The sequence below is a fragment of the Hemicordylus capensis genome, chromosome 6 (genome assembly GCF_027244095.1).
Source record: "Hemicordylus capensis ecotype Gifberg chromosome 6, rHemCap1.1.pri, whole genome shotgun sequence".
In the NCBI taxonomy this organism is placed as follows: domain Eukaryota; kingdom Metazoa; phylum Chordata; class Lepidosauria; order Squamata; family Cordylidae; genus Hemicordylus; species Hemicordylus capensis.
Window position 1 is genome coordinate 40627650 of NC_069662.1, and position 25146 is coordinate 40652795.

The following is a 25146-nucleotide window of genomic DNA, read 5'->3' on the forward strand; positions in this document are numbered from 1 at the left end:
TCAGGCTCCCATTCACTTCCGCGGCCCTGGCGCAGAAACCCTTCCCGCTAGTTTGAATCCTCCGCATGTAAGTGTAAGTGTCATTGTCTTCAGTGGAGCTTGCTTCCTTTTCTGAGTTGTGACTGGGGCACGCACAGAATAACAAGCAGGACATTTAAAACGGTAGGTGTGGACACATGGTAGTGATTTTTTAGTATTATTGTCGCTTTTCAGTATTCAAAGGGTATTACCATTTTCATCTTCTTTTGTTACAGACACATTATATTTCGGATGAGTGGATGGGAGAGTGGGGGTGGGGGTGGCGTGGAGTGGATGAATTGTAGCTACAGATGTCTGCACCAAAGATTTCTTTCTTTAAAAAAAAAAAAAAAAAAAGATGAGTCCCTCCGCAAACCAGTAAAGTTTGCCATTAAAATTGACACCAGGGGATGTCCGTAGAAGCCATGTCCATCAGGGATTGGCCAGCCCGCCGGAAGTGGCTCGGCGGACGCATTTGCTAACAGATAAGTCCATTGCTACAGACCTTCTCTCTTAAACATTCTCTCTCTCTCTCTCTCTCTGTCATATACGCACGCATACACACGGAATCTGTCGGTATTTCTTCTTCTTTTCCTTTCCAAACCTCTTGCCTGGAGGATTTATTTCCGTAACTTTTCTGTAAAACTCCCCCCCTCCCTCCCTCCCTCCCTCTCACACACATACATACACACACTTCGTACTGATCATAACTGGGTTTTATAGTCTTCTTCCAAACTGTAGGAAGGCTTCAGGTTGCAGACTGAGGTGGGGTGGGGGTTCCATGGGGAAGAGACATGAATAGCCAGCAGTCTGGACTGCGGTTCCTTCCACCTCCTTTCCATCACCCAGGCTGGCGAGGTCATCCTCATCATGAGTTTCTCTCCCAGAAAATCAGCCCTTCTTGTTTATACGCTGCGAAGCGCAAAGACCAGGAATCCTCCTATTTGGAATTTGAGGCCGAGAAATTTCCTCCAGCCCCTCAGGCAGATGTTCCTCCGCTCCCAGGGCTGGAGACGAAAAAACCGGCGTTCTTGGCCCGCCACGGTGGACCTCCGCTGCCCACCTTTGCGCCTAGTTCCCTTCAACAGCCTTCCTTAACCATCTTTCCGTCGCCGCCGTCTTGTCAAGGATTAACTTCCGCCGCTCCCAACGGGAAGCTACAGGGAGGCAGCCCTTCGTCCTCTTCTTCGGACTTCACACAGAAAAGAGATTATGAGGTGTCTATCTTACTAAAACCTAGCCATGGATTGGGGGAGAGCAAAGGAGGAGAAGAGGACGAGGAGGAGGACGAGGAGGAGGAGGAGAAGGAGGAGGAGGAGGAAGATAAACATTTCATACCAAAAACTCCCTCATTAGGACTATCCAAATGCGATAAAACTTCACAAGGTGGGTACATTGCGGAATAGGGATGGTGGATCCCCCCCCGAACAGGAAAACGGAGGGGTTTAGGTTGAAGGGCGGGGAAGACAAGAACACTGGGGGAAAGTGATGGTCCGAGCAAAGATGTGGAGGAAATGACAGAGTTGATGATCTTCAGACGCATTGATTCTGTGCCTGCGGAATTCGCATACAGAATTCCTGACAGGTGAAATCCAAAAAGAAGTGGGGGGAGGGTCTGGGCGACTGAAAAATAAGTCGCCCAGAGACTTATAATATACCAGTTTTTGCGGGAGATTCTTTCCAAATGCCATAAAGATTCTCTCCCTCAAAAACTAAAGAGAACCCGATCTTTCTCGCGGAATTGTAACAAGTGGTTGGAATGGAAAAGATGGTGTGCATTTGTCCCTGAAGGCTGTCCCTGGGGTGGGTTGTGTAATAACTTGCACATAAGTAGGTCAGCTGGGTACCGAAATAGATGTGAAGTGCCACTACAAACGTAATTAAAAATGAGCTGCGGGGGTCGAGGAGAAGAGAAGGGCTTCATGACAGAACAAGGAACGACGCGGGGCGGGGGGCCTTTGGTTTAAAGAAACTCACAGATTTCCCCACGCGATCCCAGGAAGTGCTGGAAAACGTGGACACGGGATAGCCGGAGTCAGTCTGTTATAGAGCAAATCACAAAGGAAGGAACCCAACGGGAAGTTCTCATGCGGAAGCCCCTCTCAACTGGATGGGAGCAGTCTAAGAGCATGATAGTGTTGCGCTTCTGGTGGGTATGAAACACCTGCTCGGCCTATCAGTTTGTGTCTCTATGAGCTTTCGTAGACAGCCCCCGCCCCGCTTTATAATGAAGCCTTTTTCAGAAATATTCTTAGAAAGTAGCTTTTCTCATAGTCAATGTAAAGGGGAACTATAGTGCATAATCCTTCTTTCCCTTCACTGAGGACATCTTAGAGGAATAAACAAACATTCAATCAAATGCTATTTTTAAATGTAAAAGTAAACTTAATATGCATGCCTTCTTTCCATTTACTATTAGCACTTTATTATGGAAGTGAGGACATTTAAGAGCAACAACAACTCAAAGATAATTTCTAAATATCGAGGGAAATTAAGTTGCACACAACCCTTACCTATGACTGAAATACGGTCATAGAGAGAAATAAGCGACCAAGGGAAAGGCATTGATCCTACCCAAGCTCAAGTGAAGGACGACCTTCCAGTTGAGTTGAACAGCGATCTCCCAAGGCCCAAGTGTATGGGGTGTAGAAAACGACCGGTTCAAAATCAAAGAGAATTCCGAACTGGTACAGGCGCCTGAGAGGGAGATATTTCTTCCGCTCCCCGGGCGCCACTAAATGGAGTTTTCGAAGATAATTTGAACCAATAAGAAAGCATAACTTGGAATTGCATTTGGGATGTACTATTTTTTTTCCTGGAAAGGGGGTGTATGTACTTCGCAAGGCTGTTTGAAGTAGTGGCAGTGATACTTCTTTACGAATGTATTTATATCGCTTTAAAAAGCAAACAGGCCGGACCGCTGAAAGTACCCAGATAATGCAAGCAAACTGACAAAAAGGGGTTGATGTGTTCGTTTATTTTCCATTTATTTTCTAACCTACCCGTCTGCAAGAATCTCGGCTTCTTGGCTTTGAAGCTATAGGATCCTTCCAATTGATATAGAAACTTTGTCTCCTTATTTTCCTTTTTTAATGTTTTCTGTTCAGATGTAAAGGAGTTATGCATGGCTAAACTGTTTGACCATATGGGCACCCGGGTTGTAATATAATTGGACACGATCCAGCCAAAGTCAAGACGTTTAAGGCCCCATTGATTTCCATGGGAAAGTATTTCCAAGTGGACTCAATGAGCTTAAGCAGATGTCAGCGGCATGTATATGCAGACAGAGAGCCCCATGGCGAACGATGGAGAAGGGAGAAAGGGACAGAGGGAGAGAAATGTCTTAACAGATGAAGAGGCAGAGCAGACTAAGAAGTTGGTGGGTTATTTCTGCAGCCATCGCGATGAAAAGATGAGGCACAAATATATGGGAAAGTTCTCCTGCCCAAGCCCTGTTGAAATGAAGAGAAGCTGCATAAGAACCTGCTTTTGCAACTCTCATTCAGGCGACAAAGAGCTAGACTACAATCCTATGCACTTGGAAGTGAATTCCACTGAAATCAGTGGGATTTTCTTCCCCATAAACATGTATAGGATCAGGCTCTTAAGGGTCCACGTCAGTCTGTCTTGTCTGCTGCGCTACCCAAAGCTAGAGAAAACAAAGAAAGAAAGAATGTAAGGTAGGAGATACCTATGTGCGAAGGCTATTCTTCTGTTGCATCATCATATCTACATTCCATAGGTCTTGACTTTACTTTGTGTTCATTTCCTTTGTCCCTTTCTCTGTCAGGGTCTGCTTTTTAAACTTAAGCCAATAGATCCTGAAAGTTAAGAGAGAGACTGTGTGAGAGAGATGTGGGGGGGGGGGAGAAAGGGTTGCAAGCAACCTGGGGGAGAAAAAACCTCACGTTGCTGATAAAGCGGTATTCATAGATCTGGAAAGGTGGAGTGGGATACAGCCAAAATTAAGCATTTTAAAACGAAATTAATTCCATCAAAACGGATTTAAGATGGTAACACCCCCGCCCAACTATCCTACTCAAATAAATGGGATCTAAAACGCTTAACTTCAGACAGTTCAAGCCCAGGCATCATTAAAAATGGATGATGGCAAAAGAAATATGTTACAAGTGGCTGAAACAATATACATCGTACAAAACATTGAGCTTTCGCAACCTAAGAGATGATTCAAAAATCTTTGATCTTGACTGAAGCCAAGGGGAGATCTCCCTTTCCCCCGCCTCCTGTGGGAGAAACGTGTAAGTTAGTTATTCATTACAATGACCTAGCAACCCACTTTGGCGACGGCTAAGAGCACTCATATTGTGCACCCAAACCTCGAATCTAAACAATTAAGCTTGTTGTTATAAGAATTCTCGCCGGCGGGCATTTGTCTCCTCAGCCTAAGATCTTTACTCACCGGTATTATTCCGAACGTTAACAAACCTGAAATAACCTTGGAATGCAATAGGGTTCCGCTCGGTTGGGTAAAAACAAAACGCCTCGAAAACAAGGTCCTCTTGTGACCTAAACAGACTGGAAATAAGTTCTTCCGTTATGGCTCCTCGAAGCTATATGTGACTCAGTCATCCTTTGAAGGGAGAAAAAAATCCAATTTAGGAAAGTTTAAAATGCGCCGTACAGATGGAGAGCTCATTGGGTTCGTCCAACGAGTCTCTCGGAAACATTTTGGCAATTTATGGCATCGGAAAAACACTCAAAGCAACGATCTGGCTTATTCTGTACCTGCTGTTAAATTACACTTCTTTTTAAAAGATAAGGTTTTGCCCTTAACCATTTTGCTGAAGAAAAAACAAACAGCACCACTCCTGCTAATTAAAGAAAGGCTTAATTGCTCGAATCAGTAACTCCGAAGCATATGTAGAAACCAATTTAACCGGGTGGTTTTAAAAAAACACAGCCACCATGAACTTCGGCTGAAGTTTAATTTCCTCCGCTTATAAGTGTTGGTCTTTTCAAGACCTTGACACGTGTTGAATGAAATGTTTCTTGGATCGATCGAAAAACCAGGTTCTGTTCTGAGCATTTCTAGCAGCTATAGCAAGACATGATATCTGGCTAAAGGAGAGAAGGGATGCAGTTTATGGTCTATATGGATCATATGAATGATCTCTGTGTGTGTGCGTGTGTATCTATGTCTAATTATATCCTGGGTTGTGTAGAAGTAGTAGTATTTGTAGTAGACGAACTTGCAATGATCTTTTTATTAGTCAGAGTGCTTTGTTTGGTGATTCCAGTATTTACTGGGAAATAAGTCTGGCTGAGTTCAACTAGAGTTACACACACATACACCAGCAACTACTTCCAGAGGATAGCTATACTAGTCTGTAGCAGCAACATCGTGTGGCACCTTAAAGACTCACCCATTTATCGTAGCATAATGAATGGACTGCAGTCCACTTTATCAGATGCATTATCCTTGGTTGGTAGAGAGATATAGATCCAGATAGTATAAATGGGTGTGAAGAAGGAGAAGGAAAACAAAATCTCAACAATTAGGCCACATAGTTATGAAATGCAAGAGGTACAGTCTGAGACAAATCGATGTAAAGAAGCAATTCTTTAAAATCCACAGATAATTGTTGATAATCAAATCCTACTAGCTCGGCTCAAGTTGGGCAGTGTGATACGAATCCTTTATAATCTTTATTACGGTCGTTGACCAGCACTGATACGAATCCAAAATTCCGATTCAGACCTGAACGAATACTTGCAAAAGTTCCTCTACAGCTGCATGTCAGCTTCCAGGAAACGAGCGCCCCCACCATCCAGCCAAGGCTGCAAGGGTCTGCATATTTAGAGCACAATCTAGCCCGAAGTAAGCACTTTGGAGACCTACTGAGTTTATTGGAAAAGTTAAGCCCTTTTTGAAACTAAAGGGACGTCCAAGACAAACGTTGGCGGGAGCGTGGTACAGCGCCAAGCAGGGCTGCTGGTACTTTGGCATCACGGAGATAATAACAACAACAATAATGATCCTTCTTTGCTGATTATATGTTTCCAGGCAACCTTTTTCTCTTTTTTTTAACATTTAATCATGTCGGCTTCCGAATTGCAAATGACACAATCTGGCTTCCTCTCTTCCACTCCTTCCCTCCTTTGAAACTTGGAAACCCAGATTCTAACTGCATTTACTAGGATATTAATGTCCATGAAATAGTTTCTTCCAAGTAATAAATATGCTTAGGGTCGGTGTGTGGGAGCCCGATCCTGTGAATCTTTCCTCTAAAGTTCCAATATGTTCATAGACCTTACTTCCGAATAAAGAGGATTACTTAGATTACAGCCCTCTTCAGTCTTGTGAATGCAGCGGTTAAAACCATGCACATTGCTCTAATTACAGTGAAGGGGATCCATACGTCTATAAACGTTTCAACTACGGACATATCTTGATCGACATTTAGCGTTTGTCTTGCTAAATGATCACGTTTGTATCGCTGGCGATTGTTAGAGACAGAACATTAGGCTATGTCAACCGTTGATTTAAACTACAAAAGCAGTTTTCCTACCATGAATAGAAAAACTCAATCCACCCAACTGCTGCTTTTGAAAATAACAATTCCGTATTCTTCCTGTTTGTTTTATCCCGGGGAGATAGAAAAGCTTACGGGTTGTTACTGGCATCGTGAGTTTCTCTTGTAGTTGATTCCAGTAAATGATTTGATGATGTCGGGACGGTTAGCAGCAATTTCCTACATTAAAAAAAAAAACAAAAACAGCTCCCTGCCCTGGTAGAGGCCCCTGCAAAAGGCACTAAAGAACACCAGGAGGAAGTTGAATTTAAGCAAATAAAGTTAGTCCAGATATAATTTCCCAGTACCCAAGGAAAACAACCCAACCATCCATCTCAGTGCAGTTAAAAAACGACAGTCTCTTCAGTCATCCTTTCCTGTCCTTTTTAATTAATATTTCAAATTCATTATACAGTCAGTACTTTAGTATCAATAACAGCTTTTCCACTGCCAAAAAACTTTCCTTTCCCTCATCCAATTTAAATAGTTTATTCTGGTTTTATATAGATCATGAGATGAAAGTTGTAACGGGCTCTCTGGAATGGGGAAAGGGAGAGAGAGCGCTCAAAATACTAGGGCACGACATTATCATTTTTGTTTGTCTTTTAATCCTTATAAAAATATATTAACAGTTACGTATATTTGACCAGACAGCGCCGCCTAGAGGTGAACTTAAGTGTTAACGAGGACTCTGGTTTTGCAAACAATCTGAACAAACAATTGGTCGAGGGCGATAGGTCAGCCTTCTGAATTAACATCTCAGTTATCATTACACGTAGGACAGTACAACGCCTAATGACAAGTAGAAAGCTATTATGAACCCCTTCCCTAGAAACTTACCCGTTTATAAACTGGCTTCAGTTTCTAGGCCTAAAATATAACCAAAGGAAAGGAAATTGAGCTGGAGGTGGTGATGATGCTAAGGAAGCATTCCTTCATTTTTATGAATCTTGTTGCCACGGAAGTTACATTTTTAATCTCTCCCTCCATCCAAAATAAATGTTTTATTTTAGTCTAAACAGAGAAATTACCCAATATGCCTACCTTTTTTTTAATGTCCTGCAGTGGGATACATGATTTTGTAAAGCATTAACTCTGCTGTAATTGCCCCGCTGACATCTTTTGCCAAACGGAACTCATACAGTAATTTTATTTTACTTTTCAAACCATAAGTACCACCTATATGTGGCAGTTCTTTTTTGCTCTAAGGAGAGGCGTGGGAGGAATAGTCTTGTATCTTTTAAAGAGACGCACATCAGAGAAACCCCAGGGGCTATTTTTCTGATGAATGGTACTGACGTAAAAACAGCTGCTTTAATAATATTTACAATAATATTGTGTGCAGGAAACAAATGCACAAACAAAAGCATATAATGTGTTATCTTTCAAAATGAAGGAACATTGTTAATTTTAACACACACACACACACACACACACACACACACACACACACACAGAGGGAAGGTATACTCATAAGGATATGCACACGTTTAATGGTATTTATCTTAAACAAATGTTTTGCAGTTGTGTGGCTTTCTGTAGGATATGTCTGAGATTTTGAACTGATTTACTCATGAGTAAATGTTAATGGGCAGGATCCAGACTGTTAGTCATGACTAAGTCCCACTGAAATTACTGGGACTAAATTAAGCATGTCCCATTTATTTCACTGTGGCTTGGTCATGAGTAACTTAGCCTGGATCCTGCCCAGTCTTCACTGGGGCTTACAAGGAACAATGTCAAGGCTTCTTTAATTATATTATAATTGAAATATAAGATCTGTGACTATGAGTACTACTACTGTAATTTGCACCTATTCAAAGGTAGAGCCTATATTTTGGATGTTGTTCCAAGTCTGGCTGCCTACAGATCATGCCCTTTGACCCAGGAACACTTCAACTTAATTCCAGCTGGGTATAGGGGTCATTCAGCAGAGGATGCAGAGGGGACTTCTCATTGCCATGTGCATACAGCCTAACACAGTAAAACACATTCAGACATTGAATACTTCTAATGAAAGAGAGAAGAAAATTGAAGACAGATGGACAGCAGCAGCCAACAGACCTTTTGGACAGTAACAGCCAGCTGGGTTTTTTGTTTTGTTTTGTTGGCTTTTTGCTTGTCCAGCTATGGAGCACGAGCTGTCTCTACAGTTATGAGAATTTGGAATGCTAACAACAATTTTAGCACAAACATTCTTCTTAACTTGCCTTGGTGCTGATTCCCAGGGTTGGGTTTCCAGAACTGTGAGCCTGTCCTGGGCATAAATGTCAAGAACAGCACTAGTAGTTTGCTTACTTCTGTGAATAAAATGGGATTATAATAACTTCCCTAACAGTACTTTTCTGAAAAATGTATGTAAGCGAATTACTACCTGTGCTTATGTCACCAGTGACATAAGATGGTGGATAAGGAGCCACATACAATAAATTTACCACTAGTTATAACTTGCAGCACTGGTTCCTTACAGGATGGATGGCAGAGCAGGTATAAAACTCACCAGTGACAAAATGCATAGGAATATAGGGAGCTGCCTTATACTGAGTAAGGCCATTGGTCCATCTAGCTTAGTATTGCCTACACAGGCTGGCAGCTACTTCTCCAAGGATGCAGGCAGGAGTCTTTCTCAAGTCTATCTTGGAGATGCCAGGGTGGGAATTTGGAACCTTCTGCATGCAAGCATGCTGATGCTCTTCCCAGAGTGGCTCCATCCCCTAAGGGGAATGCCTTACAGTGCTCACACATGTAGTCTCCCATTCAAATGCAAAACAGAGTGGACCCTGCTTAGTAAAGGGGACAATTCATGCTTGCTTCCACAAGACCAGCTCTCCATTCACTATTTTCCTTGGCACCAGTAGTTGGCACCTATGTTATTTGGCACCTAATATGGAATACAGGTATTATGTTGCCTCCAGTGCCTTATTAACTACTCTTAGATTTCCTATACATAATCAGATCTTTCCAGGTCTCCAGTGAAACTAAACATCACTACTGCTATTTGGCTGTGCAAGTGCTTCTGGGTATTGCATCTCATTTCTAGGGGCCTCAACTTAACTGAAGAAGTATGAGTGTGCTCTATGCGGTGCTCCCTGTAACAGGGATTCCCAGATGTTGTTGACTACAACTCCTATCATCCCCAGCTGCAGTGGCCTTTGGCTTGGTATTATGTGAGTTGTAGTTAACAACATCTGGGGATCCTTGTTACAGGAAACACTGGCTGTTTGCATTATAGGGAGGGAGGGAGATCCTGAATAGAAAATGGAAAATGCCCTGGCTCCAATTGTATTTCTGATAAAGCATGTTTTATATGTAAGAATATCTGTGTGTCTGCTTGCCTGTTGGTTAATTTGGTCATCACTTCTTACAGAAAGATGTAGACCAGGCATGCACAACTTTGGCCCTCCAGCTGTTTTTGTACTACAGATCCCATCATCACCAGCCACAGTGACCAATAGGAATGCACAGAGTCCAGTCTGTAGACCAAGCTGTGCAGCAGCCCTGGTGTAAACAGTCAGACAGACAGATAGGCGGACAGGCTGTCTTCAGTCTGCTTGACTGACAATCAGTCTGCTTGCCTTTCTAGAACTCTGTCATAACCAAGGCAATGAACAATATCTAGTAAAGGCAATCTAGAACGACTTCACAGAAAAGTCTTTTGAAATGGCCAAGTTTTTACAACTCACTAGAAGGTCAGTAGTGATGGTCTCCATTGGGAAGGCATTTCACAGTGGAAGTGCTGCAACTGAAAAGACCCTGCCTGTCATGCTCAGTCACTGTATTTCAGGTGGTGGAAGGTCATGGACCTAGTTCCCTGAAGTTGATCTGAATGGTTAAGTAGGTACTATTGGGAAGATATTATTGAGCGCCCCCCTTCTCACACACACACACCTCATTCACTCACTCACTCACTCTCACACTCACGGAGTATCAAAATAATCAAGATATTTCCACATCAGATAGAAAAATTAAATTTGGTATACTTGTAACTCAATATATCATGATTATTAGACAACTCTAAAGAAAAATGACATATTTATATCTCCTTTTAGCACAAAGCAAACTAAGGGACAGATGTTTCCCATTCCAACACTGGAACCATCCATAAAGTATGTCACTATTCAAAAGGGTGGAAAGTGGTAGCAAAGATGTGACAAACCGGGCTAAAATGGTGCAACATCTGATGCATGGTTTTTAAAAGGCCTTAAAGATATGACATAATTTAGGAATGGTTTGCAAAATATGGCATATATGAACACACATATATGTAGATAAGTGTATGTATACTAAGATCCTTGCTGCTGTCTGTCTGTCTGTCTGTCTGTCTGTCTGTCTGTCTGACTGACTGACTGATTCCTAGAGATAATGGCATTATAAAGGATTTCCTTGGTGGTAGCCAAGAACATGAATTTATGTTGGCACAGTCAAGTTGTATTTGCTTCTATGAATTAAGCTGTGCGTATTTCACCACTCTGTGATAATAGAAGGGAAGCACAACATTTGTATTTGATTTAGAATCCTGCAGGAGTGGGGAATCAACTTCTTTTTAGACTTGCTGTCCCAAAATTGCATCCCAGATTTAATCTGGGACATCATGTGATCATGCTGATCTTGCTTCAGAGGTTCCATTTTTAAAATTTTGTTTTATATTATTGCTGTAATAAAATAGGATATTATTTTCTGTTATTTTCTTTCATACTAGTGCCCCCCACTGCCCCTCACTTGTTGAAGTATTCTTAAATTATAAGTTAAATATTAAGGTAAATGAGACTTGCTTCCAAAGTTTAGGACTGGGCTGCTAGTGCTGAACTGAAGACAACAAATGCCCATCATTTAAAAGTATTATATTTGCCTAAAGTCTAATATATCTTCTGTTCCATCCCACCTCCTGTATGGTGTTTATCTTAAATTTCAACATGTCATTTAATGAGGGACTGGCATGAAATTCTTCATAGGGGAAATTGCCTTGTTTCCTTTGTTAACTTCTTTGGCTCCAAAGATCTGTCCTGCAATGGAAGAATACTTTAAAAGGAGTGCTGTTACAGCTGTGAAAACTTCACCATAGAATTATCTTTTTTGGCTGTTGCACAAGTATGAGACACAATTCAAGTATCAAGACACAATTAATAGCAAGTTGTTGCACAGAATTCAGTTTTGAACTGAACGAAGTGTGTTAGGGTTGCAGCCTTTTCCCTCTGAATTTAAAGAAGTCATGTGTTAATGGCCATTATTTCATAAAATATTATGTTTTAAGAATAGAAAAGAAAATCTTAGATATTTGTATGAGCTCAATGGCCACAATGTTATGCTATATTGGGCAAGGCAAAATTATATTAAGTAAGGCAGATATGCATTAAACTGCCTTACCCACATCTTCTCTAAGAATGATTTTGGAAACTAGCCCTTCATCTATCTGGTACCCTTATCCTAAACTGAGGCATAGGTCCTACTGATTTCAAGGACACTTACCTCCAACAGATATGCAAAGGATGGTTCCTCTCAGCTAACTATTAGGAGTTCCATTAAAAGCCATGTAATATTACATGCATGTACACTTTGGGATTACTCAATTCTTTGTGGCTCACAGCTGAATATGGAACACAGGGAGTGCCTTATACTGAGCTAAACCCTTTCCCCCTCTAGTTTAGGATTGTCTACACTGACTGGCAGCAGCTTTCCAGGATTTGAGGCAGGAGACTTTCTAGCCCTACCTGGAGATGCCAGGGACTGAACCTGAGACCTTCTGCATGCAAGCAGATGCTCTTCCACTGAGCTATGGCCCCATCCCCTGAATATCTTACAGCAGACAGTGCTCACATGTAGTCACCCATCCAAATGCAAACCAAGGTGAACCCTGCTAGCAAAGGGGACAATTCATGCGTTCTACCACAAGACCTGCTCACCAATGTTTGAACTGACATGATTGAAAAAGACTATTTGTGAAGTCTTGAGATGTTCCTCTATTATTATTATATTTATATCCCACTTTTCCTCCAAGGAGCCCAGAGCGGTGTTTCTCCTCACAACAACCTTGTGAAGTAGGTTAGGCTGAGAGAGAAGTGACTGGCCCAGAGTCACCCAGCAAGTATCATGGCTGAATGGGGATTTGAACTCAGGTCTCCCTGTCCTAGTCCAGCACTCTAACCACTACACCACCCTGGCTTTATGGCAGAGATGGCCAACCTCAGACTCTCCAGCTGTGGTTGGACTACAATTCCCATCATCCCCAGCCACGATAGATTGTGTCTGGGGATGCTGGAAGATGTAATCCGACCACAGCTGGAGAGCCTTAGTCTGGTCACACCTGCTCTTTGATGATTAACTCAATCGATGGACATGAATATGATGCAGCCCGTCTGTGTTCCCTTCCAAGTAATAACCCCATCTAAAAACACGTGGGATTAGCTTCCAGATTAAGCTCTGCTTATTCCAAAAGAGCGCAGTTAGTATGGGAGTGTTGCTGGTTAAGTAAAAAGGGAAGGGGCTTGTTCCACAAAATCAGTGTCCTGTTAGCGTCGTGGCTGACACTGTTAAGTATCTTGTTCTGGACGTTGGCAAAAAAGCCTCAGGAGTACAAAACAGATAACATGGCATTGGCATTGGCATTTAATAGGACAGAACTTCGGCACTTCGGCTCAGGCAGAGGTGTGCAGGCTTTTCAGCATCACAAGACTGTTCGTAAGACAAAATGGAAAGTTGTCTTAGGTGTCTAGACACACATTCCAGAAGACTTGTGTTGGTCTGCAGCAAGAAGATGCACAGACTGCAATCCTAGGCCGATTTATCTGGTAGTAAGTCCCTTTGAACACACTTGATTCATGGAGGATTGCGCGGACAATCCTGTAGCACCATAAAGGATCCACCCAAAATTCAATGTCTGAAATCCAGACTAAATTACTCAGTAGTACTACTCAGGAGTTACGACTTAATTTCAGTGGGTGATTTAGCCAGAATGCCAGCCACTGGGAAGTCCTTCTGCACAAGTGGAAGATGAATTGAGATGAATGAGACTCCCGCCGGAATTTATCCGGATGGAATATGTTGTAACCACTTCACTGTGACTTGAGCTTTCATGAGCAACAGCCAGCTTCATCAACTGCATCAAGGAGGCAGTGGGTATATATGTGCCCATCAATTTGGGCGGATGCAGGGGCACCAATTAGAGCGACTAGTAACAGAAAGGCAATGAGATACAACACAGAACCACAACATAGTCTACATTTGTTCAGATCTTCATTTGCTCAGAACAGTTCCTCACCCTGGTAACTGTTTTCAGGGCCAGTTCTGAATTAAGGGGACTTCCCACCCGTAGACTGCCTTTCCTTCACCAAGAGTAACTGGAGCAGGGATCACCAACTTGCTTGAGGAGACTCGGATTCAAATCTCTGCTTAGGTCCACTGGACCTTAGACGAGTCACTGTCTCCCAGTCTAGTCTACCTCACAGGGTTGTTGTAAGACTGGGGGGGGCATCTATGTACACCATCTCGAGCTCGGATGAGAATATTACTTTTGGCCGGTTTATTCCAGAGCCTCCTTCTCCCCTTTCTTCTCTAACTTACTCACTCACTCACTCACTCTACTTTTAATAAACTAAGCAGTGACCAATTTGTCAATGCGCACCATTCACCAGGAGGCTCAAGCTTGATACAACCAACACTTTAATAGCACTAACGTGGTTTACTTGCCCAAGAACATGTTCTTTCTTAGGAGAAGGTAACCTCCGTCAGAAGTTTCAGAGACTGTCGAGCAAAAAATGACTCAAAGTCACCATCGGCAATGTCTTTAATTCATTTCAGTGGGACTTACGCAAGAGAACTTCCCTTACGCAGTGGGACTTTTACGCAGAAGACTTTAACTTCAGTGGGACTTACTCAGGAGAACTTCCCTTACGCAGTGGGACGGACGCAGGAGACCTTCATTTCAGTGGGGCTGGATTTACGCAGGAGAACTTCCCTCTGAACTATACCCTAATCTTGCACCTTGCAGTTCAGATTCTCAACGTGATCTAACGGGAGAGATCTGATCGGCACGACCAGGAAAATCACATTTTTGCGTGTCCCCCACCCACGCCACTGTCCGGGTTTGGATTTCTGTCCGTTCCGTCTAAATCGAGAGCAAGTCTCTCCTTTGGAATGCCTCCAAAAACGCGCGTTGCTGCCAGCCAAATATGCTTTGTACGAAGCTAGAAACCTGAACGGTGGGCTTTTTGAAAATTCAGGTTACAGGAGCACTCTAGAAACTTGCCATAATTTTTTGTTTCTTAAACTGCCAAACCTGGTGAGCGATTTTTATTAAAACGATGCATTAAAAACCCTTAGCTGACTTGTTTTGCTCTGTTTTGTTTTTGCCTTCAACTTTAGGATCCGAAAATAGAGTGCTGTTTTTCAATGTCAACGGCGTTTTTACTGTCTCCCCCTGGTGCGTTTGTCCTGCTCTTTGTAATGTCCTGCAGGACAGATCCGTTTTAGACACTCTACAGAGGAAATAATTTGAATAGTGGTTTCGGGAAATGGCAGGGTGTTGTGTTCCCCCCCCTTTTTTTCCTTTTTTTAATTTAGCCTTTGAAAGGTCTTTTTGTGGCTTTTGTCTCCTAGCAACTGTTTTCTATTAGGAGAAGAAGAAGAAAGTAACGACCACAGCTGAGGCCAAACAAAATGGCCGCTCTGGGCGCTTCCTTGAGCCACATTAGCCTTTGACGCCCAAGCATGAACTAGAACTGTTTTGTGAATTAGGTAGTTTCACGTTGTTGGGAATTCGATTTTAACACGCAAGAACATAAAACTACCTGATTTACTCCAGTTTATTCTCCTCGACTTTTTTGTTTGTTTGCTTGCTTGCTTGCTTTCCTTAATATAGGGATTTATTTATTTTTTAAGCTGGGATGGAGAATTCTTATCATTTCTAATTATAGCGACAGCAATTTTAAACCTGAAACGTGCGCTGTACGAATCTTATTTCATCCAAGGCTCTTGGGAAGCAGTGTGAGAGAGAGGACCTCTATTGAATTTACAGTTCAGCGGAAACCACACAGCAAATCTTGGCGTAATGGGACGCTACAGAGTCCCACCCCCGCCCTCGCTCTATATTTACAACAGATTAAGTCACGAAACGTTTAAAGACCTATTTGCAGAACTCAGGGCCCGTTAATTAAAATCTCCCTCCCACGCCATTGAATTCGCACGGTGGGGGGAGAGACTAATACAGCGCCCCCGCCCCTAAATTCACAGCTCGAAGGGGGGGGGATGCTGTGCTCCTGGCAACTCTTGCTTGTGTGAATAAAGGACTGTGCAACTCTGTTTTATTGCAGCGGGGCAGCGCACAGGATTGTGCCTTAAAGGGTTTGAGACGTATGGCGTCTTAGCTGTTTAATCCTCCAGAGGCGATCGTCTTTAAACGGGAGTGTTTGGTTTTAAAACGGATTAGCTGGTTTATGACGGGCGCGTTAGAAAGAGGCGCCTGCTTGGTTCAAAGTTGCTCCGTGTAGATTCCCAGAAGTATGAAGTCCGTATATGACAGGAAGAAGGGTTAGGACGCTCGATTGTTGCAGCAGTTGCAGTTTTGGGAGGCCGGAGCCCGCTTCCACCAGACGCCGGAAGTGTTCCTTGAAAGTGTTCCTGTCAGTTCCCTCAACTTTATGGGAGTCTTTTGTTTATCCCACCAGGCACCCTAGTCCGTGGGCACAATCCAGTGGGAAGTTATCCTGCGCAAAACTAATTGACGCGAACGAATCTAGAGAGCTCGTGCACAGCTCCCTTCAGTTTGACGAAGGGAGACGTCTCAGAAGATAGCTCTACACGAAATTAGCCACTTCATAGAAATCTCTCAGTCATTTGGGCGTTCATACTACTCTACAATAAATCATTCTTCTGGAACTGGTTTTAGGGGGACTAACTTTCAAGTAAGTGTGCAGTGCTTAAGATTTCAGCCCCTCCCCGCCTCCTGCGCCTCCGCCTCCTCTGGCGCTCTAGTAGTCCATACTTCCACTATTCTAATGATGACATAATTTATATGGAATTTGCCAGATATTTTAAAAGACAAGTTTCCAAGGAATTAAAGGAGGCTGGGGGGGGGCAGACAGGCTTAAGGAACAACTTATCACTTGGGGTGGGGTGGGGATACACTTTGCGGTGAAGGGGAGAACAATATGTTTTGGGGGCTGAAGGTATGTTATTAGGTTTGGTGCGGAGAGTTCAGTAAAGTCAGGGGGAACTCAGATGCTTGGGGGGGGAGGGGGCGAGTCTGGAAACCCGACAGAAATATTTGATTCATTTTCTTTTCAGAATGGTTCTTATGATCTATTATAAATCAGTCTAAAAGTTCTCCTGCGGCAAAACCCCATAGGAGAGCTGTACAGGAGGGCATTTCTCATTGCGGTGGGGTTTGGAGACGAAAACTTCTGAATGTTTTTTTTTTTTTAAGTTAATGTTTACATACATTGGCTGATATGATGAAGAAAATTACTCGAAGTAATCCCATTGACATTAAAAGGACAATGCCTAGTTGTATTTTTAACTTTGATGGGATGACTTTGAGTAATTTTCCTCACTGTGTCAGCCACCTTAATTAAAATGAAATTTCGCACAACTAGACGAACTTCAAAATGCGGTTTCACAAGTGGCTTTTGAAATGTGACTTTAAGAAACCCAACATGTTGAGTTTTAAGGCAATAATACTAATATCGACTTCAGTGCTTTTTCATCTCTGCTTCTTCTTAACATCCCTTAATCTATAATATCCGTAACTGGGAATGCATTCCCAGCATTGAAAGCAATTTTGAATTAGGAGAATGTACTTGAGAATGTGCCATTCAGCTGAAAAAAATAGCTGCAGATTTCTCCCAAAAGATATCATTCACAATGACGCGCACATCTAACAGGCCTCCTTCTTTTTTTTAGCTGACAGATATGTAAGTTTCTCTCTACAGAGGTGCTGCATTCATATTAGAAATATTTTCCCTATGTCTGAGGCCCAGACTTGCTTCCCGGCCCCTTAACTGAGCAAAGAGATACCTTTACAAGTGGTGATTCTCTTATATCTAGCAAGGGGAGAGCAACTATTCCTATCCAAGCATCCCTCCAGTGGATGTTGCTGGTGTCTACTATATTTTCCTTTCCTATTAGATTGTGAGCACTTTTGGGACAGGGGACCATTTTATTTATTTAATTATTTCTCTGTGTAAACTGCTTTGAGCACCTTTGTTGAAAAGCAAGATATAAACATCCATAGTAGTAATAGTAGGTGGTAGTAGTAGTAATGCTCACTAGCATTATTGTTTGCACTAACTAGCTGAGCGCATGCCCTTGACTCCTGCCTGTAGGCTTCAGTTGCATCTGATGGGTCACTGTGTGAAACAGGATGCTGGACTAGATGGGCCCTGAGCCTGATCCAGCAGGGCTGTTCTTATGTTCTTATGAGGTTTCAGTTGAATTTCCACAAGTGGGGAAGGAAAAACAGTCTGCCCATGTTCAATGGTGTGTGTGTGTGTTTGTAGTGGGGTATCATATAATGCTAATGCAGCTGAAGGCTCTGCCCTGGAATCTATGTTCATATATACCATATGTTCAGCTACATTAGCATTATGTAGCATTCCGGTACACACACACACCCCTCTGAACATGATGGACAGTCTGCTTTTCCTCCTCTGTTAGTCCCCACACAACTAGGGTTCCATGGCAGGATTTTCAGACTTCCAGTTCAGAGTCTGAACACAGATTTCGTCTGGAGTGGACTCCACTCTGTTTGTTATGTGCACCACAATCCAACAGTAGATGCCACTGAATTAAATGTGGACTTAGTCTACAAAAGATTGCAGTCTTATTCAATTAAGTCCTAGCTAAACCAGCAGGGCATGGTGTTTCCAGATAAGGGGTCCAGTCTGCCTGGAAGTTCTCCTGTGCAAGCTTCACTGAAATGTGCTCTTGTGCAGCTCCAAATCATGTCAATTGAGCTTGCACAACATAATTCCCCAATGGAGTGGGCCCAGCTTGTTCAATGGGGGAAACTTTAAGGTTGAGGCATTAGACTAAGTTCTTTGAATACATTTACTTGGAAGCAAATTCCACTGAAATAAAAGGCACCTTCAAGGAAAGTGTTTATAATTGACCACGAATAGACCCAGTAAGTCAGTAGGGGGTATTTTACAGTAGAAGATTAGAGAGCAGCCTTCCCTAAACAGTCCACAACCCAATGTAGGTACTCATTTTTAAGACGATTTAGACTCTAAAGAGACCAGAGAAGTCTAATTCATTCTAGAATGTTGGGTTTAACTAGGCTGTTGACATAACATGGTGACAGAACTGAGGAGGAAAACCCCCTCAGTGGCAGAACTAAGGCAGAGGGAAACACTAACACCTCTTACATTCATGTGGGAAGAAGTTCCACTGGGGCCATTAACGCTTGTACTGCAACGTAAAATGAGTTGAAGGCACAGATTTAGCGTGCTTTGGGAGCGCGAACAAAGCACAGCGCTCGCTCGTGGGAACGCATTATATAGCTTAGCTAAGCTGGCGGCTTTTGTTGTTGTTTTCATACTGGTGCTAAGGTAGTTTAGAAGATGTTTTATCTAAAATGGCCTACAACCTTACCGTAAAATTTACCTCGCTAGGATGTCCATTCGATTTTTCTTCCACACCAAGGATATCCACAGTGGTATAAGGAACTCAAACGCAGTTTTTCGTACATGGAGAAACATAAACAAGCCTTGGGTGCAGGAGACATGCATACAGCCTCTGAGTCCTGCTAGCGCACAACTTCCAGTAATTTCAACGGGTTTACACAGGAAAGCCCCTCTCTGCTAAAAACTTATCTTGGAAAGAAAATTCCCATTGAAAGCCGCAGAATGTAACGTTAGGCTTAAATGCCCCGATTATCTTTACACTGGTCTGTAATTTCAGAGGGACTTGCGTGCAGGTGGTTCGTTTGAGGCCTTGCCGCGTTAACACAAGTTGCTGAGTTCATGCAATGACGACGCGGTTTCACAGAGAAGGCAGAAAGGCTGGGCACCCCGCCCCATGATGGCTGCACGATCGCCATCTCACCCTGCCTGTGCATTTCCCCGGGGCATCTGACTAGCTGCTGCTAGAGACAGAGCGCCAGCAACGGTACCATTCCACGTTTCAGGGGTGCGGGCTGGGGAGATTTCGATAACGGGATAAAGAAATACAGCAAAGTTCAAAGCCTGCTCTTGGATCCGTCCAAGATTAAATGACAAAGCAGAGGCAATTGTGTTTTAAGGGCATTTGTGGCTATTGCTTTTTATCTCCCTTGATCTTCAGAGATATAAGGTGCTCCTGAGGAATAATCACATGTCGGTTGAAATGGAGGGGTGGGGAGGCGACTGCCCCCTACTCTCTCTAAATGGTGCCCCAGAGAACTGCACCAGACGGACCTTTGCTCTGATCCATGATGGCAATTTTTATGCTCACATGATCTGAACATATGCACTTGGGAGCAAATCCCATCGATTTCAACAGAACCTGCTTCTCAGAAAGGCCGCAGTCCTGAGTCAAGTAAATGGAAGTTCCATTCAATCCGTGGGGCTTCTTTCTGTGTTAATCCTTTCCTGGATCCAGTGAGTGTGTTTAGTGCCGCCATCCAAAGTAGGGCAGCTTTACCTGACAGGGTAATTCACCAAAAACTTCGAAATGCGAATGTAGACTGCTGTCTCTCTCGTGTGAATGGAGCTTTCTGGCAGAGCGGGAACCTACTTTGGTGGGTACTGGGTAGCTGTGATTTTTCTTCTTTTCCAAGACTTTGGAACCACTACTTATGCCTAGTAAAAAGGCAGCGAAGCGTGCCAAAAGTTTATGCACTGGAATTTGGCAACAGTTTCAGAATGAGAGGAAGAAGGTGATGGGGGATAGAAGGAGAGGTTGGGAAATGAAAACCGCAGTATTTGCCTTCTGTATTTGTGGGAAGTGTTGTGCGTGTTATCTTGCTTGGCCAAACCGGATCCTCAACATATTACCTACATATTATAAGATATAGAGTCAGACCCATTGATTTAAAGGACGGAACTTGCTTCCAATTTAACTAAGTAGAATCACACATCAAGGATGTTTTCCTAAATTTTGGCGCTAAATTGCATTGGAATCACTTCTGAGAATATTTACATCAGAGTAAACATGCTTCAGATCATTGGGCTGTAAGTATGCTTTCTCGAAAGCAAATAACATTTAAGTCAACAGGATTTACTTGCAAACCTACATGCCTAATACTGGGCTTGTAAATCTATGAATGTATATTGACCTCAATTAACAATTCATTCCGGAACAGTCCAATTAGCTGAAGTCGGACTTTAGAGCAAATAGGTGGTGGATTGCGGCGGAGGTATCTGAATAAAAGCGGACCCGCACATTTCCCCGTTTGCACAAATACATAAACAAAGGCAGGGTGGCATCCAGTCACGGCGATCCAGAACCCAGTTAAACTGGATTGCTTCGATTAAAGCAATTGGGTCACGCCCTGATCTTAACCTACATGTACCCAGACTTAACCCAGACTTCTGATTTCGGTGGGACTTGCTCCCAAGCAGGAGTCTTCAAGAGGACTTCAGTCTTAAATTTGCTCACATAATAACCTCCGCGGTTAAACTAGGTTTGTAGTAGTAGTAGTAGTAGCAGTAGTAGTAGTAGTAGTAAAATAATTTACACATAAAACCCATTATATGTATTCCTGAGTATCCTGGCTACCAAAACAAAGCTAAAATGTCATTTCAAACTAACGGAAGTAGACTTTTCTTGAGTACAGACTTTTCTTGGTTTATTGTTGGAATCAAACCAAGTCCTGCATGAGCGGAGGGGAGTGAAGATAATTAACCGAGGGGTGGGGTGGGGTGGCCGGAAATCTATCTGCTGGTTTCTGTTAAAACGGCCTGTTTGCTTCTGTCCATCCCAAAGTAAGAAAAAGACCGGGCTTACCTGGAGCAAGGTCCACGCCTTTGGCCACTAAAGGAAGCGCCACATAAATACAGTCTCTTTGCCAATGAAAAACAAGAGCACTCCTGCCGGGCCTGGGATTATGCCCCCCCCCCCGCTCCACACACACACACACACACTCCACATATGAAAGACAATGAACACTAACTTTGACACATCTAGCCTCTGAAATTCACCATTCTCCCCCCACCCATCCCCTTTTTTTGGAGGGATCTCTCATTCCTCCGCATCTAGGATGTTAATTATTTCCACAAACGTGGTACAATCTGAAAGGAACATTCTCTGTCTGCCTCTTCCCCGCCCACCTTTTAAAAGCAAGACTTCCTTCCACAGATAATATGGAGGAATACTTGAGGAATCCAAATGTAATCTCTCTCTCTCTCTGTGTGTGTGTGTGTGTGTGTGTGTGTGTGTGTGTGTGTGTTCGTCCCCTTTTTTGGACCCCTCACCAACCACCACATCTCATGGCCTATTAATCTGGCTCTTCACATTATAGAGCTTTAAATAATGTTTGGAGATTCGTTCATGTATGTTTGAAGAGATATTAGAACTTTATTCTAATCCATACCTCCCTGCCCCCACCTCAGCTCCCTGAGACCACAAAGCTACATTCCCTTTTCCAGAGCACCTCAACAGACCGAAGTTTATTTACTTAGGAAACGCCAATAGGAATTTAAGCAACAATGGAAGTTTATTTTACAGGTAAAGTCACTAAGCATCGCAGTCTTCTGATAGCTCCCACTGACTTCAAGTGATGAAGATTTCAACCCACAACCATGTGTGACCTCTCCAAAACTTGGGAGACAAATTTCATAAACTTCAGTAGAACATATTTTAATGGTGTGGACAGAGCCCATTCATGTGAATGGGGCTTGTGCAGGAGAACTTTCCTCTGGAGTGCCATAGTGTGAAGAAATTAAGCGTACCCACCTGAAGATTCTAGTGGAATCTATGGCATTTACCTTCCTGAGCCCACGCCTGAACATCTGTGTATAAATTAGCTATTTGTTGAAACATAGGAGCTAATTTAGAAACAACTCAGAAGCAGAGAATGCTTGTTTGATTTAACACTTCCTCTCGCCCCAGTCTTTTGAGCTTTTGCTTGAAAGTAAGTTGTTCCATTGGTTTCTATGGGATTTACTCTTACATAAGTGGAATTAGCCCATGTAGGAGACACATCGGCTTGCATGCAAGCTAGCCATGTATTCTGGAGTAACTCTGTTACCTGGAATTATGGCCTGAAGTTAAATTATGTTGCCGAGGTAGATTTTTGTCCTTTCTCATCTCAGCAATACTCTAAGCGCATCTAAATGGAAAGAGTAATCTTGATGCCCAGTATTGGTTCTTAGGCAACAAAAATACATTGTGTGATCCCCTCCCCCATCCCCTGACTTTCCTAAGCAGCTTATCCTCTTGCAACTCACACAGGCCTCTAACTTTACAAGGGATCTCTAACTGCTTTATTAACTGTTAAGATTATAAACCTCATTTGGAATTGGGTTTTGAAAGTCAGGTCTAGTTTCAGCTCCTGGAGTATTGCCCACATGTGAACATTGTTTTGCTTCCTTTCAGACAAGGAATTCCCCTCCCTCCCTCCACTTGCTTAAAACACCCAAACAAACCAAAACGGTAGCATTCAAAACTCTACGCTGTCATGGGAAGTGGAGAAAGCTAGATTTCTTCTCTTTTTAAAAAAAGGTTTAGGGAACAGAAATGGGTTTTACTTTAAATAAAATAGAGCTTTCATCTGCATGGCTTTTCTGCCTCCCTACCACCCTCAGAACTAAAGTTCCTTTCATAACCTATAACAGACTGGCCTGAAGTCTGTTTTCTGTGTGCTAGGCTTAGGGTTCTGTTTCCACTGAAAGAAAGAAAGAAAGATTCTGTGGGCCTGTGCTTGTGTGTGTGCGTGTTCTTAGCTGTAAACTGAACAATAGCGAATATTAGGAGCTGGCAGAATCCTTAGAGGAGGTTTTGAAGTTGTTATAGGATAGACTCCTAACTGTGTAACTTCTAGTAACGCGATTAACACCCGTCTCCGCGGGTTCACGACCCTAATCACCTTTCCTCGGTAGCAAGCAAACTGATAGTAAGCGAACAGAACTGAATGTAGATCTTATTCCTAAGCATGCCTTCAGGAGCGAAGTGTTAGGCTGCGATCCTACACACGTTGTCTGGGAGCAAAGTCCATTTTATTTCAGTAGGACTACAAGGCCAGCAAAGCCTTTTAGAAGTTATCACCCCTGTTCAAAAAAGCCGTTGGTTGACGCACAACCTACCAGCCATGCGCTCCAGCGTAGCCCTTGGTTAGCCGGTCGGACTGCTGCCGAATATAAATACGTTTGGACGGTGGCTTTAGGATTCTAAAATCCTAAAATCAAATCCACTGTAAGCAAAGGACTTTGCTGACTTTGCTTACCACTTTGCCAAGCAAATGTATTTGGATCCAAGCACTTGTTTCAATTAAAGTGGACTAACACCACTGTGTGATTTCAGCAGGGATGTTCCAAGCAGTCATCGTCCTGCTTGCAGTCTTAAAATAGCCTTTAAAAGACGTGCAGTTCAATCCTACATATGTTTACTCGGAAGTAAGTCCTGTGTGCAATGGAGCTTACTCCCAGTTAAGTGTGCATAGGATTGCGGCCTTAGCTGGCTTGTGTGGGAGCCTGTTGAAGAAGGTGTAGTTTCTGAAGGTGTCACATTCTCCAACCATTCCCAACATAAAAGCGTTCCAAAGTTGGATAACATTTATTCTGCTCGGAAGTGAATGTTTGGTGAGCGGCCTGTTTTAAAGAAGACTTGGAATTTGCATGCTTCTTTTTAAAAACGGACTGGTCATTCCGTGTGTGTGTGTGTGTGTGTGTGTAGACATATAGCTCTCTTTATACTGATATAAGTCAGAAGTTATATTTTATCTGAGTTTTAGGGATCCCCAGAGTTATAGGGATTCCAAAGTTCTAGAGATCAATTGCCCCACTGAAATACGTTTCGGGTGACAAATGGGTTACACAGAATTTGCACCCCGGATATTTTTATATAAAACTGGGGCTATTTTGCCTTAAAGATGATATATCTTCACATTGAATAACATTACTGGCTGTTTATAAAGGAAATGTTCTTAGGACGCGTAACATCAAACCGAAGGTTAGTGTGTGAAAGTACAATGTAGAAGTGAGTTTCCGTGTTCTTTGAACATTTTCCCCACTACTCACAAACAATGAGGATATTTCTGAACAATCCACAGGTTCAAAATCCTAGAAAACCCTGACCTTTGGGTATTCTGTTTTTAACATGAATGGAAGATAACTTTTTAGTTGTTGGCTAAAGCCTCTAGATGTATTGTGTGGATGTGCCACAAGTCTTTAAAACTATATAAGAAATTAATGGAGCAGGATTTTTCACCTTATCTTTAAAATCTTGTACCAGCGCAAACGCATTTGTCTAAGGCAATCCAGTTCGCAAACCCGAGTAAGTTCACAATGCAAATCAAACTCAAGCTTTTGCATCTCCACGAACTAGATTATATTTTATACAGTTGGGCTAAGCTGGTTTAAGTCTGTGTTCTGTAGGTTAACTGGACTGAGGCCTGATGTCAGGAGAAGTGGGATGATTTTTGGAGTTACATACTGCAGCAGCATGTAGAAAGTCCTGTAGGATGTTG

At 42.8% G+C, this 25146-nt stretch overlaps 1 protein-coding gene across 2 annotated transcripts in view; it reads left to right on the plus strand.

Moving 5' to 3' along the window:
* Window positions 1-471: 471 nt before the first annotated feature.
* Window positions 472-25146, plus strand: part of HOXB9 (homeobox B9) — a 34310-nt gene continuing 9635 nt past the window's right edge. Inside the window, exons 1-2 of one of the 2 annotated variants that reach the window (XM_053266342.1) lie at window positions 472-1404; window positions 14346-14871. In XM_053266342.1, coding sequence (XP_053122317.1) covers window positions 813-1404; window positions 14346-14404 — 651 coding nt within the window. In that variant the 5' untranslated portion in view covers window positions 472-812 and the 3' untranslated portion in view covers window positions 14405-14871. Of the gene's footprint in view, window positions 1405-14345; window positions 14872-25146 lie in introns of those variants that run through there. The other variant, XM_053266340.1, reaches the window with a different exon arrangement.